Source organism: Cygnus olor, chromosome 1 (assembly GCF_009769625.2).
Source record: "Cygnus olor isolate bCygOlo1 chromosome 1, bCygOlo1.pri.v2, whole genome shotgun sequence".
In the NCBI taxonomy this organism is placed as follows: domain Eukaryota; kingdom Metazoa; phylum Chordata; class Aves; order Anseriformes; family Anatidae; genus Cygnus; species Cygnus olor.
Window position 1 is genome coordinate 184,622,442 of NC_049169.1, and position 17,337 is coordinate 184,639,778.

The following is a 17,337-nucleotide window of genomic DNA, read 5'->3' on the forward strand; positions in this document are numbered from 1 at the left end:
ATTAAGTGAGAACAGCAACTTACTCTCAGCTATGAAATAAACAGTATTAAAAAAAAAAAAAAAAAAAAAGGAAGTTTCTGAGAGTTACTAAGCTACTTTACCACTCCTTGTATAAAAAAAAATATCAAAAAAAGGAAAAGGCTATTTAAAAGATTTGAGTCACAAGGTGAAATTATTCTAGAATTAAGAATAAAAGGAGGCCAACATGGGGAATAATAACTAAGAGCATAGAAAAAGACTCTACACAAGTATTTAGAGAAAATGTATATACAGCAGTAGGAAGACAAACTGTTTTGCTTTGTTTTGTTTTTCCTGCAGACATCTTCACACAGCATGAGTTTTGCATTAATGACTCTTGCCTCTCAGTAAAAAATATTGACAGTTAATTGACAATAAGAAATGGAAGGAAAAAATTTCCTTGACTGAATATGTTCCTCTGGATATATGACATAGGAAAAGTGCATGCTCGTGTCAATTCCCCCATCACTATTTTAGCTGTGCTAGTAGTGATTCATTACTTTCTACATAACTTCAGGATTACTTACTGGCTCACTTATGAGTTTTCATTATTTTCTCAAATTTTATAACTACTTAGTAGTAAAGACAATGCATAAAAATATCCTTCAAAGATACTTCTCTTAAAATAAATGCATACATACATACATACATAAATGCTTTTTATTCTCCTCTAGGGACAGCTCTTTATCTGCCCATGTGAATCCAACTGACCCACCTGAGGAAACAGTGTCCCTACCAAATCTAGATGCACATATCAATAATATTGGACCACGTTCTTCAATTTATTTTCGTCCATGAGAATTGATTATACTTTTTTATTATATTTTTTCAACAGTTTCTCAAAGTCAGTATGAAAGACACATTATTATTCTGAGGAGCAAAAAGCAAATTACAGAGAGATTTTTGCACTCCAAGGTGACAAGATGTATCTCAGGGTGACATTTTTAATTACTTTAAATAACGTTAAATGAGAGTAAGTGAAATCACAAGGCATTAACAACTGATTCATTCATTTATCGAAAATAGTTGAAAAGAAACAGTATTCATATCAAACTACTAACAGCTAAAATAATATAATCTTAGAAACAGTACCTTCAATCAACAGCTCTTGTCCATGACTGCCCAACAAGGTGCGAGATAGGAAAGGGGCAAAATCAACAAAAATTTCTCTCAGAAGAGGGGCCACCTTTTCTAAGGCTCTTTCAAGCTTTGCCGTGATACTGTGGAAAAACAGAGACCATGATTGGAAGAAGACTTAAAACTTGAAATTAAATGATGTCAAACCACACCTGTTTTTAAAAGTTTCCGTAAGATTCTTTAGAGAAGAGAGCGATCATAATTTAAATGATTTAAATGTGTTTAAATGGTTTTATGTAAATGAACATGCCATTTCAGATTCAGCAGTGTGGCAGCCTCTTAAATTCTACAGCACTGACAGAGTTCCAAAACAAACAAACTTTTTTTCTCATTTTTAAACATGGAAGAAGAATGTCAGATATTGCACCTATCTCACCTTATATTTTATATATATTTGAAAACTTGAAGAGAGTAGTTTTTATTCACATAATGCAATCACAAATAACTTGATTTTTTCTTCAAGCTTTCACATAACAATATCTGTCATTGAAATGGTAGACAAGGAAATGCATGAGGAAGTGTTCTAGAACAGGAATCAAGAAAAATCAATGTTATTTTCTTCAGCTTTGGGGGAAAATGATCACAGGTAAATCACTTTGCTACTGTATTTCTACCTTTCTGCCTGCTGAGACTTTTTGAGGCATGGAGTATTCCTAAATTTCTACTTGTACAATGGGAAGGAGTGTTGTGACTTCTGTTTGCTTCTGAAATAATATATCTTTTTCTGAGTATACATAGCTAGCAATAGAACTGCATAGGACTTCCAAGGTTTGTGTACTATCTGAAGGACTGTCTCCTTAGATTCCTTCTTTATTCGGTCCCTTTTAAAACCTGACAGAGCACAACACCTGTGCCCTCTGAAACTCTTGTGCCAAGATTACACACTTTCTACGTAACCTCAGAAAATGATGTATTACTGAAAAACGTAAATGATATTATGTACATATTCTGGTCTACCAATATTTATTTATTTATTTATTTTCTTTCTTTTTTTTTATTTCTTTCATTTCCTTTCTTTCTTTTACTTTGTTTCTTTCTTTCATTCATTTTTTTCCCCAGAGACCCTGGAGCAGAACATTTTCTTTGTCCTGAAACTACAGCAACAAAATACTATTGGCATTTAAAAGCATAGTATAGGAAGAAGTTACATTTATTGACAGAACCTTAGAGAATGAACACTAACAATTAATTTTTCAATGGTATCTACTATATATAAATGCTAAATAAATGTGGACCTTTTGATTCAGGTCGCATGAAGATTCCTACATTTAAAAACAAATATCACATTATAAACACATTGGAAGTTTTCCTTCAATAGCTTAAAGTGAATTCTTATAGCTTATTTTCTTTCAAGTTGCTGCTTCTCTATTTCAAATTCAGATATTGATTTTTTAGTATTCTAAAGCAGTTTCATATCACCAGCCATTGTTTTAAATGATTAGCTGGAGTGAATTTCATTGTGCTAGAGCTTCTATTGACTGTACTTGAAACACTGATGACTAGCTTTGAGTTTTTCATTTGCAATATAGAGCAAAGCAAGCTTTTGCTGCTAGAGAAAAAACTACTAGATAAATCTAGACTTCTCTAAACCATGTTTTAAAATAGGCTTTCACTATAAATTTACTTAAAGGTTCTAATTTTAGAGTTCATTTAACTCTGAAAACTTCATGTACAATTGAAAAAAAAAACTGAAGTTCAAAAGTTTTAAAACGAAGAAAAATTTTTATTTAAAGATCCAATGACATGGGAGGTATGGTTGTACTGTTAATCAACACTTTGGATTAAACATCCTATGATTAATACCTCAAAGTATTTGAGCATCTTGCTATCAAATGGATAGTTGATTGATCTTGTACCTTATGGATCTATTCAGAGGGAATTTGGGATAGTATTCTGTGAAAGTGTGAGATCAAAGTTTAGCACTCTTTAAAAATTCATATCAAATGAAGGAAATTAATATTTAAATAGAGAAAAAAAAAGAAAAAAAATCCTTTTGCCTTTATATAAATCCTTGGTGCATTTATGTGTTGAAAACTGACTGAAGTTCTGCTCCTTCAGTTTCAAAAAGAAGAAACAGAATTCAGAAAAAAGCATAAACAGAGACCCCAAAAAGATTCAGGGAAGCAGGTGGCCCATCTACTGAATTTCTGGTCCACCCACATGCACAGAGAGAAGCAAAAGAGGACAGACAGCCTGATCTGATACTACAGCTGCTTCTCACATCTATTATACCTTATAATGCATCCTGCAATCATTAGGGAACTCCCTATGGGGATTCATGTAACTAGTTTTCATGACTGAGCTAAGAGTTTTTAAGGATATTTTGTGATCAACAAACAAAATATTTTTTCCTCTCCAGTTGTACATATTCTTAAATGCATTTTAACAGCATCCAAATTCAAGACTATTTATTTTGCAGATGAAAGGCAACACATCTAAGAAAATAAATAATATATACTATATATAATTACATATGATGGGACAGGGGAGACAGCAAGAGCACAAAGGTGATAAACTGGGACAAGGAATACTTAAGGAGCACAGTAGCAGCAGCAGATTAAAAAAATACTTTTTAAACTGCAAGGGAAAAAAAGCAAATAACCCTGTGAAAAGTTCTTAGTAGCTAGTGCTTGAGTTGCTCACAAAGAAGGAATGTAAGGGATTTACTTCAATCTAGTGAGAGAATTAGGTATGCAATTTTTTTACTTCAGCCTGTGGAAATAAAGGTTTACATAAAACCTACCAAGAATGTCAAAAACAACTTTTATTAAATGTACTGTTATATATAGTTTCAATTGCAGGGATCCCAAGCGGATCTTTTGAAATAGTTCTTGATGTATTACTGTTAGATCTAAATAAAAATCTAAAAAAAAATCTAAAGACCAGTATTTTATCTCAAAGGAACTGATAAAATTCCACTAAAAGCCTCACTTCTTATAAAAATTTTCCGAAATGCAAAGCTTATACAAGCTACAGACAAGAGATTCTGGAAATTATTAAATTCCCTACTGTAAAAACTAACTGTTATTTGAACCATTTAATTTACTTCCTTAGTAGGATTTTACACTCAACAGAACTAGTACCATGTTATTGCATGTTACACATGTTTACCTTCCTCTTATCAAAAGCAGTGTGTCTATGAATGATGACTATGAAATTACAGGAGAATCAATTCATTCTTTGCCCACCAATCCAGCATGAGTCCCTGGTTATTAAGCCAAATTTCTGTGTGCCTACTTTTTTTTTTTTTTTTTTTTTTTTTTAGATAGCTAAAGATTCTTGTAAGACTTGAAATGAAACATGATATAAACATGATATAATATCATTGAATGTGTAAGGAAGATAGACATCCAGGACAGCACAAACACAATTCTCACCTGGACCTGGCAGCATGGATGGATGCATTACTTTGTGAGGACAGCAGAAAACTCTTTAAATTTTATAAACTTAATCAAAAATTATATTATGAGAATCACAGCTGTCACATTCTGTGACAAAGCATTAAAAACATATCTTTTAGAGTAAAAAGAAACAGAAGGTAGAAGTGAAATACTTTAGATGACAATTGAAAATATTTAGAAAGAGTAAACACTTTTTATGTTCATGATAAAGTCTAGTCTGTACAATGTTTTACAATTTCTGTAATGTTATGTGAAATCAAATAGAAAAAGCAACATGATCTATAGCCTTGGATATATATAATCACCACAGCAGAGCTGTAACAAGATTCTGAGGTAGCGGCACACACTGTCCCAGTCCCAAGTATGCTACCTTCGCAACCTCATGCTGGACCAAACCTCCACTTACAAATCAAGACTATTAAATGCCTAAGAGTCCAAGATCATCCTCCTGCTCGCTCTCTTCTGCTTGGTCTACAGCAATAAGTAGTTATTTTTTTCCTGTGCAGTTACTGTAAGGGAAGGCTTAGACAAGTTAGCTGTCACTTCATGCTTTCCATTCCCACAAACAGCTCTGACTTTTAGGAGCACAATAATTTTAAAATGAGAAAAACAAAAATGGTCTATTATCAAAATAAAGTTTTAGTAGAAAAGGGAAGTGAAGAAAAGAAAAAAAGCCCCAAAGACATTTCTCAGGTTGATTAATTTATCTACATTTTTGATGTAGTGCTCCATATAAATTTTTCCAGTGACTAATTATAGTTAGTACTTGGAGTACAACTACTTTTGAGTTCAAACTCAGAATTCAAAATTTGAATGCCAGATTTTGCAACTGAAGTTGTTCCTTGACTCCAGGACAAAAACTTTCAAAATGCTTTTGAAAAAATATATGAACATTGCATTGGTTAAAATTGTTTAACAATAAATTTATTAAAGATTCAAGTTAATTTTAACATACTTCAGTATCTGAATTTTATAAAAGACTTTGTCCTCAGAAATATACTGTCCTAACATATGAGACAAAAATAGTTTTATGCACTGGAGTGCATTAAGGAATTAAATTCTCCTATAGGACAAGACCTGGCAACTTTTAAGCTCATGAACAATTCATGGTTGTTGTTTTCATTCCAATCTTAAAACCACATCTTGAATTAGCTAGCCAACTAAGGGAGACTTGTCAGCTATTTACTATATCCAGTTGCAGCTTTTTAGGGCAAATAGGTGTGCACATTGAAAAGGTTGAAAATTCATCTTTGACATGTGCTGTGGCACAAATGAATACCTTTACAAAATAAATTATCACATAAAGACATGCAATAGGAATTTTAGAGGGCAATTTTAGGGGACTATTCCATGATATGTTCCTCTTGCTATAGCTAGATCTAGTCCACCATTTAGTTAGCTGCACAAATGCATGTCCGTTTTCACCCTCTCTAATTTAAATAGGGCTTTTGTTTGCTCAGAAGAGTTTGTGTCTCTCCACTTACTAATGCCCTACTGCCAAGTTGTGCTTGCATTCTGATTTTTACTTTCATTACTGAGTGTTGTAAAAAGCTGGTAAACTGAAAAATAACTTTTAACGAAGTTTTAGTGACCAGCATAGTCCTAAGAAATCAGGCTTTTCAGTGAAGTGTTATTTTAGCCTGTACATACTTAGTACTAAACAAGTTTATAAATATATATTGAATTATATGAATAAATACAGCAAGGCATAATGAGGAAGCTAAAATACATTCTCATATATATATTTTCCTTTTTATAGTGTTTTGTATGTATGAGGTTGTTGTGGGAAGAGAAATGATAATTAATATTAAAAGATAGAACTTGTGTACCTCATATTTTCAGCTGAATCCTCTGGCATTGGAGCAACAGTTTGGACAGCTGGGAGATTTTTGCTGGTAGCACCATTCACAAAGCTGGATGACGAAGAGGAAGAAGAAGATCCTGAGTCTACTGCACCTGTCCCCCAAAAAATACAGGTCTTAATTCAATCTGAAAAAATGTAACTTTTAGAAACTTTTAATATAGTCCTTGTCTTATTCATTTACTTTTAAGTAAGGAAATAATGTTACTTATTCTAAAACAATTAAAAACATTCAATGTGAATACCATATAAATTAATACCTTATTTTGCTGGTATAAAAATAATAAGCTTAAATAGCTACTGAAAGTCAGGCAATTTTCATTACTCTCAAATTATATTCCAAAGATGAGAACATTTTACATCATCCTGTAAATCAAGAACTTTCTAAAATACAGGTATATTTAAGGTGAGCTTGAGAAGAATAGGAGTTAAACTGTTTTTTTTTTTTCTATATGTACATATGTCTTGGCTGCCCAGTTGCAACTACAGACAAATAGAATTTTTTTCTTTTAAATAGAAATTAAAAAAATGACTCAGAAAATAGAAAATGTTCATTCCTTCAGCAAGTAATGGTGGAATCTAGCATCTGAAGAATATTAATACTCTAACAAGACTCTGATTTTAGTTTTTCAGTTTCCTTCTTCAAGTCAAGGAGAATTTTAAGACCTGAAGAGTAAGGAGGGCAGTGGGGGTATCATTTCAATGGGTTGTGAACAGCTGCACAGAAAAAAGATGCAACAGGGTGTACATTTATATTTTATGTGATGTGGGTCAGAGCTAAGGGCTACACTTAGACTGTAAATGCCAATCTATCATGTTTGCTGAAACAGCACTGTGAGTTCAGACTCTCTGAAGCAAAACAGAAAAGGCATACAGTGGCCATGAGCAGTAGTGAAAAGCATCGTGATAAATGCTGTCAGTATTCTGCTGCATGGTCACCATGCCATGTAACACATCACAGCAACAGAGGTATCAACTAACTATTGTGGAGTTAGAGGGACTGCAATGTTACCAGAGATGAGGGTGTCAAGCAATGAGGAAGGTTTAGCCAAGTTAGCAACAAGAGGTGGAAGACCCCAAAAAATGAAGTTTAGGGATCAACTACATTACTCTACCAATTTCTTTTAAATCATAACTAGTAACTCCCCATCGCTGGTCAGTGTTAGTAACTGATATAGAGGCATATTAATATATATATTTTAGTTTCCTGCAAATAATAAATATAATCTTTACAAAGCCAGTATGATTTCTTAACTGCTTAAGCAGCCAGCTGAAAATGAAGTAGAGATAAAAGGCTGGTAATGGGCAAACATTTTCTGGCAGCAGGTACAATTTTTTTTTTTTGCCTTTAAGTATTTTGTTTTTTGAAATGAATTAAGGTAAAAATTGGATTTTTGACTGTCTCATTTAAAAAAAACACTTTCAAAACAATATCAAAATGAAGTAGGTTTTGTTGGGCTACTATAGTAGTTGGTTCAAGATTTAGAGTAGGAACTGATTTACTCTAATTACTAGAGTTTTATTACAGTGTGAATGAGAGGTGGGTTATATGTACTTAGGTAACACACATTGCTGTTCCCCTTTTCCTTCCATTTTTTTTTTCATTATGGCTTTTGTTTAAAAAAGTAGTTGCTAAGTTGTTTAACCAGTGAGGATCCCAGAAGAGAAGGCTAAACAGACTAAGAACTACTGATTTAACACAGAGTTGAGAATCAGGATAGGAATTACAGAAATCAACTCTAAAAACTACAGAAACAGATTCTTACAGGAATGAAGGAAGAAAACCTGTCACCCAAAAGAAATATTCAAAGCACTAGAAGGGCATCAGTAACATACATTTCATTGCATTGTGACAGTGACATTGACTATGACAGCGATGGCAGATGAAATGTAAACACTGACTCCAATCTACGAATAACTTAAACAAACAAACAAACAAACGAACAAAACCCACACACCACCTTCCTCAGAATTCCAGCACAGAATACACCTCAAAGATAAAATTGCATTGGCACACTATCTGTGACATACTGTAAAAACAGCTGTAAATAGGTTTGGGGGGACATCTAGTGTTTCTAATAAAATTGTAAACTGTTCCTTTTTTGTCATAGTAAAAATCTCTGTGGTTTAATGAAGTTCTCTTTACTACCCTAAAATCATTAAAACAGGTAATTTCACAAACTCTACAACCTAAAAGCATCTGGATACTTGATGCACACACTTCAAAAACTGACATATACAATCACTGTTTTAACTACTGTAGGCATAGCTAAATTAAAAGTTGCAAAACAAGCATTTTAATTTAACATATATATGTTTTCAGTGTTATGCTAATTCTTACTGCCATTAATGCATTTACTGTTTCTAAAATGTTGATATTAAATTTGTTGGAAAGGAATCATTTTGAAAACTCTTTCTTGATAGAATTAATCAATAAAGTTCATTCAGATGAATTCAGGCATAAAAGGCTTTACCAAATAAGATCACAAGAAGTTCAGTACACATTTAGTTCTGACTAATTAAATCTGACACTTGAAATTTCATCTAATTAATACTTTCCATAAATCAAGCTAGGAGACAAATACAAAATGTAAAACAAACAAACAAACAAACAAAACCAAAAAAAAAACACAACAAACAAACAAACAAACAAAAACCAGAAAAAGCTATAAAATCTACAAAAATATGAACGTACCATGGTACCTGCAATACTTTCCTCTACTAAGGGTGGTATCAGGGAGACGACTGATTTTTAAATGCTATTACTTACAAAGAAGAGCTACTACATTCCAGCCAAAATACGCCAGATCTTTAATCAGTGAGGAGTCTGAAAAGCTCACACTACTCAATATCATTTGGAAAACAAGGTTTCCAATGTAGGTTATTTTTTGAATGATACAAGAGTACCTAAAAGGAAATCCATTCAAGATTAACAGAATTGGCTACACAAAATGAAACCGTTCACAGAAGCAAAAACATGTTCAGAGCATTCTTCCCTCCCATCTGCCTCAGGATAATTAACTTAGTTTTCTTTTTTTTTTTTTTCATTAGAAAAATCAAAGTTCTATTACCAGGTATTAAAGGTAATCTGCAAAAAGAAAGAAAAAATAATGAGTGTGTCTTCATATTATTCCATGAAGTAGAAGGATGCTAAAAGCTTCCCCCTCCATTTTCTGCAACCCCAGGGAGACTTTAATTTTCTCAACCCTTGACTGCAGTTGTGATATCCTTGAAGAGAGCTCTTCTCTCAAGTGCTTTTGCTTAGTTTAGAAAGAAAACAGACCACAGTCAGACATTTCAAAGGAGTTTAAGTAAACATCAGTTGCTCTCACAGTAAGGATTCATTTCTGATAGGAAACCACAGCCTCTGTAGTCAACAGATTCTTTCATGATAGACAATCCCATTTTTACTAGTTTAAATAGTTAAAAAAACTCTTATCCTTCTTCTATAGGTCACAATAAATAACTACTGATAAGACATGACTAGAGTTAAATTAGGTAAGTTCTTACCAAAAAACCTTCCAAAAACCACAAAATACTTGTATGATAAATAATGATTGCCAAAACTATTAACCTTCACATTCTATGATATATGCATAAATATCCTGTAGTCTTTAATTTCTTCGGTGTGCAGGGTGGTATTAATTGGTATATATCATACAAACATCCTCTACTGCAGAGCACTGGAGAAGCTAGCTCATTTTTATTCTGAACTATGACTATAAAACAATATTAAACTTATTTAAAGGTTGTGCAAGTCCAACATGTACTATCAAAGACTGTAAACATACACCAAGTGAGAATACTGTCTCTAACAAAGGACAAGATTTAGTCTTTCCAGGTTTTTTTGAACAGTGCAAAAACAATAACTGAAAAGATGGTTGAAAACAAAACAAAACAAAACACCACTAAAATAACAAAACAAAACACCACTAAAAATAACAAAAACAAACCAAAAAAGAAGAAAAAAAAAAAAGGAAAAATGAGCGTCACAAAAATATTTAAGGACAATACCTGTTGTATTAATCATACTTTTTGGTGTAGCTCCTGTTGCAGCAAATATATTAGGTGTACTACCCGGTGGCAGCCCACTCCCCGCTGTGGCAGTTCCAACTGTGGTCACGGCCAGACTACCTGGTGGGGGCTTCTTCACTGGTACGACCACGCTCCTGTAGGAAAAGAAATGGCAGATTACTAAAACTCTGCAGCAGAGTTAGCAAGAGTTTTTGCTTATTACAGGATTACACTCTGTTATAATGCTATTGATAAAGAACACATAATAATGGCAATTTCCTTAATCTTTCTGAAATAGGTTGACTATGTGAACTATATATGAAACCATATATATATATATGGTTTCAAAGTCAACTTATAGTCAAACCATATATATATAGTTTCATATATACATATATAGTTTCATATATATGAAAACATACTCCTATTTAATAGAAAGATTTACTCTAATTTTCTGCAGTTGCTTGTCACTCTGAGAAACCCAATTTCTCTTTCAGTGTCCCCAAAACTGAAACATCACATCACTTCATTGATATGTTGTTGACACCACTATGTGCGCCTGTGTTCTAGATTTGCAAAGAAAATATCAAGCATTCAAAACTATGCCAGAATACTAGTAGTAAAGATTTACTTGCACAATATTGGTATTATGCCCTTTAAAAAAATAATGTTTAAATGTAGTCTTGAGAATTTGTAAACACATTGCATGTGCTAAAAGGGAAGAAGAAGGAAAAGATAGACATTTAATTAACACTTTTTCAACACTGGACAGCTGTCATAGTGCAGACAGGTAAATTAAAATTTTTCTACTTAATTTTTCAATTTCTTTATTTAAAAAAATGATTCCAATAAAAGTCTATGCCAATAGAAAAACTGGGTGAAAAACTAAACCTGAAACAAATGATATTTGTAAATATTAAGACAACGTATTTTCATCATCATACACATTTCCTACTTGAGCAGATACATTTTCCTTTATAATTAAAAATATTTATTGTAACCAAATAAAGTAGGAAGAAAATGTAACTATTTAGGGCAATAAGGCCACATTTTGCTCTAGAAGTTCCTTTGGTAATTATTTTGTTATACTTTCATGTAAACATGATGGCACATAATGGATCAAAACGTGCAGAGTTTTGTTTTTGTCTTTTGTGAATGTAGTTAATATATGTCTAAGTCCTCAATTTCTCTGGATTTCCATTCAAAGCCTGGTGATGGAAATTGTATTGGTGATGCCATTGTGAAAATAACATACAACTTATTTTTTATGATCTTTTATTTGATGACAGTGTACAAAAGGTTCCTCAAGCATAAAATAATAATAATAACAACAACAATAACAATAACAATAATAATAATAATTTTTAAACTCTTTTTAGAGGGGATCGCAGTCCCAGTTAATATCTCTGCATTCTCAACAACAGTTTTACCACTACCCTAAAGCATGTATTTCAGAAAGGTAACTCTAGGCATATTGATGGTTTTCTGTCTCTTTCCATTCACATTAGGAGAAGATGAGTTTGCACAATGCAATAACTATTGATTAAGATATGTGACCCTAAAATAATTGCTTTCATCTGTAGTTAATAATCTCTTTCAGTCCTTGGTGATATAAAGTGTTTACATAGTAGCTGCTACAGGTGAATAAAACTTGAGTCTACACTGGTAGATTAATCTGCACCATAAAAGTATGAAAATTCATAAAATTAGCTCCTATCCACACAAAAGATCTGTAGCTCAATTAATGTTTCAACCAAATACTTGAGTTCTGGAATACTTGAGTTAAGGAATATTGAGTAGGTACTGACAACAGCAGAGTCCCTACAATGTCATAAAAACACAAGAAGAAATCTTCTTTAGAAGACTGTTTTCTTAAGAGTGTAGTTTAAGTCTGAAAATTAATTCCTTTTGGAAGAAAGGACAATCCTCCCCATATTCCACAAGTACTAATGCTCTACATCTGGTTGATGTTCTTTTTAGGTGTGAATCAGGACATGAAGACAGGTAAGGTGTTATTAAATTAAAAATAATCACAAGAAACATAAGAGGATGCAAAATCAGTGAGACATTATCATCCTAGTTTGAAAGAAAATGCCGTTTTCTGACATATCATACATGGTAATCTTGTCAAAATGTCTCATTCTCCTGGTAAAACAATATACAATGAGTGAATATAGAGAATGACATCCAGATGAAGAAGACTAAGAAACTCTATGAACAACACAATAGACTGGACAGAAATGTGCAAAACAATCAAAGCAGTAGCAGAACAAGAAAAGTGAAAGACTGACAGCTTTCAAGTTAAAAAAAACACACACCATCTTTTAGCCACTCAAACCACTCCAATAGCACGAACAGTGAAAACAACAGCCAAGCCAAACCAAAACAGATTTATGAAAGATGCATAGTTATCTACCTAAAGATAATATGAATGAAAGAAAGAATTTAATGTGATAGATGCCTGATATGTATCTCTGCCAAGCATTCAGATATTCTTGTCATGAAGGAACAAAAATCTACAGACTAGAAGAAAAGGTCATATATAATTCTGTCATTTCTTTTTTAGGCCATGTTTTATACAACATATTATACAACATATTTCAGGATTCCAAACTGGTGCACATTTTCCTGAATCACATCATCATGGTCCCAAATGTTCCTCAGTGATTTAGTCAACAAAGGCTTAGTAGTAATTGACTGTAGAAACTGATTCAGTTCATCAGGTATTTTACAATTTTAAACATAAATGTGACTACTAATCATTATTCTGCTGCTCTGAGTGTCCTTTTTAAATTCTAAACCTAAGCCTGAAGTAATCGTAATTCACATCGTGTTTAACGTGAGTGTTGGTTCTACCTGCATACCACTCACGCATTGCTGGTTCATTAAATAACCTCAGCAAAGGGCTACAGAATTCATCTGCAGTTTAGCAATTCACATTAAATATTTAGATAGAAAATAACACCATTAATATGTTGAAATGCAAAAAGAGAAAATTGAAATAAAAAAAAATACATTCTCAAGTTAACTTTCCTTAAAATTTTAGCTACTCAGTGCTGGTGACAGACAAGTCAGTTTGTACAGTGGTATATTTTCTCTCTCAGTCTAATCCATGTTTTGAACCTCTTCTCCTTCTTAAAATCCAAAGGCCCTCAAGCTTAATCATTCTGTTCAATCAAGAGGTTAGAGATAAGCCTCCAGTACTGGATGTCTAGTACTACCTATCTGAGCACTGGCAACTAAATTAAAATCTCTGTACACTCTTCTGGAATACTTGAAACTAAATAAGGCTGAATTAATATTCTTGCCCCTCTTTTCCTTCCCTGATAGTAGAAAGCAGAAGAATTTCTCTCAGGCTGAGAATTGGGATTGTCAGGTTGAGAAAGTTGAATTCAGCCAGGAGAAGAGAAGGCTCTGGAGAAACCTACAGGGGGCCTACAAGAAAGGTGGAAAGGGACTCCTTAAAGGGAGTGTAGTGATGGTTTTAAACTAAAAAAGGGTAAATTTAGATTAGACATTAGAAAGAAATTTTTTACTGTGAGGTTGATGAGGCACTGGAACAGGCTGCCCAGAGAAGATGTGGATGGCCCGTCCCTGGAAGTGTTCAAGGCCAGGTTGGATGGGGCTCTGAGCAACGTGGTCTGGTGGGAGGTATCCCTGCTCATGGCAGCATGTTGGAACTAGGTGGTGTTTAAGGTCTCTTGCAACCCAAACTATTCTATGATTCTGTGAATTTTCAAGAAGCACATACCTCAGTAAAATTTTTTCACAAGAGTATTCTGTGTCAAACAGCAACTTCTGCCAGATGTTTCAGAGGAAATCGCAGTAGAAAATGGGGGACAATTTGTCTGCTATATTGCATCTTACCTTGTTCCTGCTGTTAGATTAACTCAGTCTTGAAAAGAAAGTTTAGCATTTCTTCTCTGAAAGTTTTGTGTATTCTCTATGCCTATATACGTTTGATCCATTATGAAACATGCATATTTATTACTCACTATTCTTCCTGATTTCAGTCCCAGATCATGGTTAAAATCTTTTAAAAGTGTTTGTTAGCATGTATTAATAGCACTTTTTGAATCCTATTTAAGACAACCTTCTATTAGGCTTACTGCATTAAGGTAAGATTCATCTGAAATCAAGGAGTAAAGACGTAACTCTGGAAGTCTCACAGAAATATATAATCTTTGAGGCTCATGCAAATGAAGTGTTAGCACTGAATGTCCACTTATTGGTTCTTTAAGTCATTTGATAGCATATATTCATCAAAATATCAAAATTTTAAAGTATATAATGTGCTCCTAATCTACTAAATAATTATGATTATGATTATTGTTTCTAAATAAAGGAAGTGAATTGTCTTAGGTGTGCTTTTAGGACAAGGACATGAAGGTCTTTGATCTTCATGCTCAGATCAAGTGGGAGAGTGAGTTTCAGGGTTTACTTCCAGTGCAATTCGCAGTCACTAGAATCTCCCTGGCATTCATGATGAATTAGCTGAAGCATCTAAAATGATCTAAAAATTGTCAAGAAACAAGAAAATACTGCAAGAGATAAAAAGCTTACTATCAAGAAAGACAAATGGTCATGACTGAATAGAGAAATTGGAAATAGCAGAAATTTAGTGAGTTTGAAGAATCTGGATAGAATATAAGCTAAAATGTCATGTATTAAGTACAAGAAACATCACTGAACAAAGAAAAAATAATAAAGGAATGAATAGTATGAGATGTAGACTGGAAATGGGGAAGGAAACTAACCTATCTGTGATGTAAAAAAAAAATAAAAATCCCCCCAAATCAAAAGCTAAAAAGCAGCAGTTCTGTAAAAGTCAATAAGGCTTTAATACTGTTTTTACAGAGGCTTATTTTTTAAAAAAAAAAATTAAGACAGAAATCCAGTATAGTTTTCAGCTATATGTCCAATGAATCATACTAAAGAGTAAAGAGATGCTAGTTTCTCCCCATAAAACATACATACATTTAATTTATAAGATATAACAAGTTCAATGCACTGAGTATGAAAAGATGAACATTACATAGGTTATAAGAGTTTTCAGAGAGCTACCTGTGTACAGATTGCTAAATAACAAACAAGAGGAACATGAAAACAGCTTGATAAGAAAAGAAAAGAAAAGATTAGAAAAGATAAGAAAAGAAAAGTAAAGAAAATAAAAGAAAAGAAAAGAAAAGAAAAGAAATGAAAATAATAGAAAAGATAAGAAAAGAAAAGAAATGAAAAGAAAAGAAAAGAAAAGAAAAGAAAAGAAAAGAAAAGAAAAGAAAAGAAAAGAAAAAAGAAAAGAAAAGAAAAGATTTGGTTGACTTGAACCTATTAATAAATTTAGTATAAATTTGTTCTAAATGAAGAGCTGAGGGAGAGATGCTCTTCCACATTTTCCTCTGTTTTGTTTAGAAAACCAGTGACTAAGACACCATCCAGGAATACAGGCAATGTAACATCATCTCCCTCCTCTGTCTAACGGGATCTAAAACCACACCTCTCATTCTTTGGAGTATATTTTATCTACTACATTAGGAAATACATTCTAGAGAGAGGAGCTCTCAAGTCTTTCCTTTTACTCCAATATCCACTGCATAAAAATCATAAAAACTACTGAGAGTGGACTAGAACCCCAGTTGAAGCCCTGAATCTTCACATTGATGATTAGTTTTTCATTGTTTAAAAAAAACTTCTGTGATATCCAAAGTAGTGTGGAATGCAATGTCTAAGGCAGCACTCTAACTGTCCCCACTTGATTCATAGGAAAGGCATTTTGATTTATCCAATTATTTTTCTTTACGAGCTTTAAAAAGTAATCTTTTTTTTTTTTTTTTTTTTTTTTAAACTGGGAGAAGACTAAAACATATTTAGTCATAGCTCATTTTTATTGTATTAAATTTTCAAGAAAACCAAATCTAGTTTTCTGCAAATCTGTTTTAAATTTTTTGGAGAATGTAATGACTATAACAGGAGTGTAGTGTATGAATTTAGATATTTTATTTAAATGACTGAGGTAGACCAGTGTACAGCAGTGATCTCCCAAAGATGTGCAATAATACAACAGATCATTACTGAACTTCTCCATCTGAGCCTTCAGAGCATCTTTTCTCACAGTTCTTGTCCTTTTCCCTTCCTGTCCATCAGTTTTATATATACATATAACATATATATATATTCATTCTACTAAAACACAGGTAGATAATGAGAATTACTTTCAAATATAGTCTATGTATACAAAACATAGCTATGCATCTAAATGTATTTTAAAAACACCTCTTTTCTCCATACTAACTGACAGGACACGTACCATCCCTGACCAGATTCCACAAAATGTCCATCTTCTCTAGCATATAAATACCTTTAAGATTGGCCCCCAAGGACCTTCCATGGGAAAACAAAAACCAAGCAAACAACCAACAACAAAACAAAGCCTAAAATTCTTCAAACGTATGTGCTTCAAAATATTTCAAATTATGTTTGTAAAGACTTTATTGAACTATGATAACACATAATGTTCCAATTTATGAAATGATAATGCATTAAAAGTGAGTAACATATTTAACTTAGGAAAAATAATTGACCTAACTTCCAGGAACTCAAGATTTTCTGCTTATGAAAAAATGCCTCCTATTGAAATAATTTTGATACATGTAGAAAAAAAATATATAAATATATAAAAATCTCATTTTGAAAAAAAAATTAAACAACCATATACAAAACCAAGAGCACTCTCAGTTTCAAAAATAGCTTCACTCTAAAATCTCTCTACTAGAAAAATAGTAGAATGGAACAAATGCAAACCTTAGAGTGTAGTACTGGGTAGGGACAAATAAATTCACAAATGTTAACTGTCTAGGTTGTCTAGTGGCACAAATGTAAATTGACTAAAAACCAAGGAAAGCCTCA

General features: G+C 32.7%; 1 protein-coding gene across 9 annotated transcripts in view; it reads right to left on the reverse strand.

Annotated features, from left to right (window-relative positions):
• Positions 1-17,337, reverse strand: part of NBEA (neurobeachin) — a 514,211-nt gene that overhangs the window by 289,293 nt on the left and 207,581 nt on the right. For 8 of the 9 annotated variants that reach the window (XM_040543716.1, XM_040543666.1, XM_040543691.1 and 5 more), the window contains 3 exons: positions 10,432-10,586; positions 6,386-6,512; positions 1,111-1,238 (listed from right to left, as the gene is read on the reverse strand). In XM_040543716.1, coding sequence (XP_040399650.1) covers positions 1,111-1,238; positions 6,386-6,512; positions 10,432-10,586 — 410 coding nt within the window. The remainder of the gene's footprint in view (positions 1-1,110; positions 1,239-6,385; positions 6,513-10,431; positions 10,587-17,337) is intronic. The other variant, XM_040543658.1, reaches the window with a different exon arrangement.